The sequence below is a fragment of the Penaeus monodon genome, chromosome 29, assembly GCF_015228065.2.
Source record: "Penaeus monodon isolate SGIC_2016 chromosome 29, NSTDA_Pmon_1, whole genome shotgun sequence".
Classification (NCBI taxonomy): Eukaryota; Metazoa; Arthropoda; class Malacostraca; order Decapoda; family Penaeidae; genus Penaeus; species Penaeus monodon.
This window is the reverse complement of record NC_051414.1, coordinates 26,179,390-26,180,879: the sequence shown is the minus strand read 5'-3', so window position 1 is coordinate 26,180,879 and position 1,490 is coordinate 26,179,390. Positions and strand designations below refer to the sequence as shown.

The 1,490-nt window shown below is 31.7% G+C and overlaps 1 protein-coding gene across 1 annotated transcript in view; it reads left to right on the top strand.

The window, feature by feature from the left end:
* Positions 1-1,490, top strand: part of LOC119591805 (zinc finger protein Xfin-like) — a 16,139-nt gene that overhangs the window by 12,466 nt on the left and 2,183 nt on the right. The window contains exon 9 of the mRNA XM_037940550.1: positions 224-628. Coding sequence (XP_037796478.1) covers positions 224-628 — 405 coding nt within the window. The remainder of the gene's footprint in view (positions 1-223; positions 629-1,490) is intronic.

Here is a 1,490-nt window from a genome sequence, read left to right as displayed (position 1 = left end):
GTTACAATAAGTTTATCTTGAAAATAGCATATACACTTTCAGAAGCATTTTGTTTTAAGTTTGTGTACTTAAAAGTACTTTTGTTTGCTTACAGTTTTGTTTGCACTTGATAATTATAATTATATGTTTATTCTAAAAACCATTGCAAAAATGATGGATAATAGCAAGAATTTAATTTTTCTGATTCCCTTATTACCATGAATAAGCTAGGCATCCTCAACAGGTGCTCCCGGGTTGTGGTCCCCATATAGCAGGAGAGGGAGGACCCTGTGTGGGGATACAGGATGGCAACATCAGACTACCCCAGAATTCCTATGGTTCTCATGCCAAAGGCACGCAGCCCTTTCTGGTGCAGGCTCATCCAGGAGACAAGCCTTTTGACTGTCCACATTGTTCCTACAGTTCTGCCACTAGGGACTACTTGAAGATCCATATACGCACACACACAGGAGAGAAGCCTTTCCAGTGCCCTCACTGCACTTTCAGAGCTGCCCAGAAAAATAACCTGAATAGGCATCTGCGCATTCATACAGGAGAAAAACCTTATGCATGTAATATCTGTCCATATAGATCATCCCAGAAAAATAATTTGAAGAGTCATTTACTAACACATAGATCTCAGAGTGATGTGGAAAATATTATGTGAAAAGTTGAAATTTGGGAGCGTACATGTGTTACTTCGAAAGTCTTACTGAATGATACAAGGATCATTGATATTATGTCAAAACATTAATTAAAGCAGATGTTAAAAGTAAACATTTATTTGTATGTTTATTTCATTTTTGTGAAATATAATAATATTTTGTATCAAATTTAATACTTTGAAAAGGAAAACAATGTTATTGAACTTATGTTACATTACTGATCCCACTAAACCATACAAATTTATATTTTTAACCATTTTCATTTTGTTTCCCTTTGTGTTATATATTTTGTATAAAAGAGTTTCTTTTATCAGAATGTTACAATCATGATTTTAGGGGAAGGGGGTTGTTTTTGCATTGATTGATGTAAGATAAGAAATGATGTCAAATTTACCACCCCTTTTTAGAAACTGGAGGTGAAAGAATGTAAGCCTATATTTTTATCATTATATGTGCAACTAAACATAAAACTAAATATTGAAGAAAATTTATATTCTTTATGTTTGAAATGGTTTCAAAGAATATTTGATGAAATCTACCTTGAAAACATAAATGTGTGACTAAATTAAACCACACAATTTTTTTTAATTGTCTTTTCCATTCTTATTTTGATTTAGTTCAATTGTAAAGGAACTTACCAAAGGAAGTCATATGTTGTAAACTGTAGTAAAAATAGTTATTGTTATAGCTTTTCTTTGTTCAAGAGAGAGAATGATATACAATATTATTTTTGTACTTATCTTTTATTTCATTAACAGTAGCAGCTAATAATAAAATTTTAAAAAAATCAACACAGGTTTCTTTAGTAGTCATGAGTATTGTTAGAAAGGGTTTTGGAGTGCATGG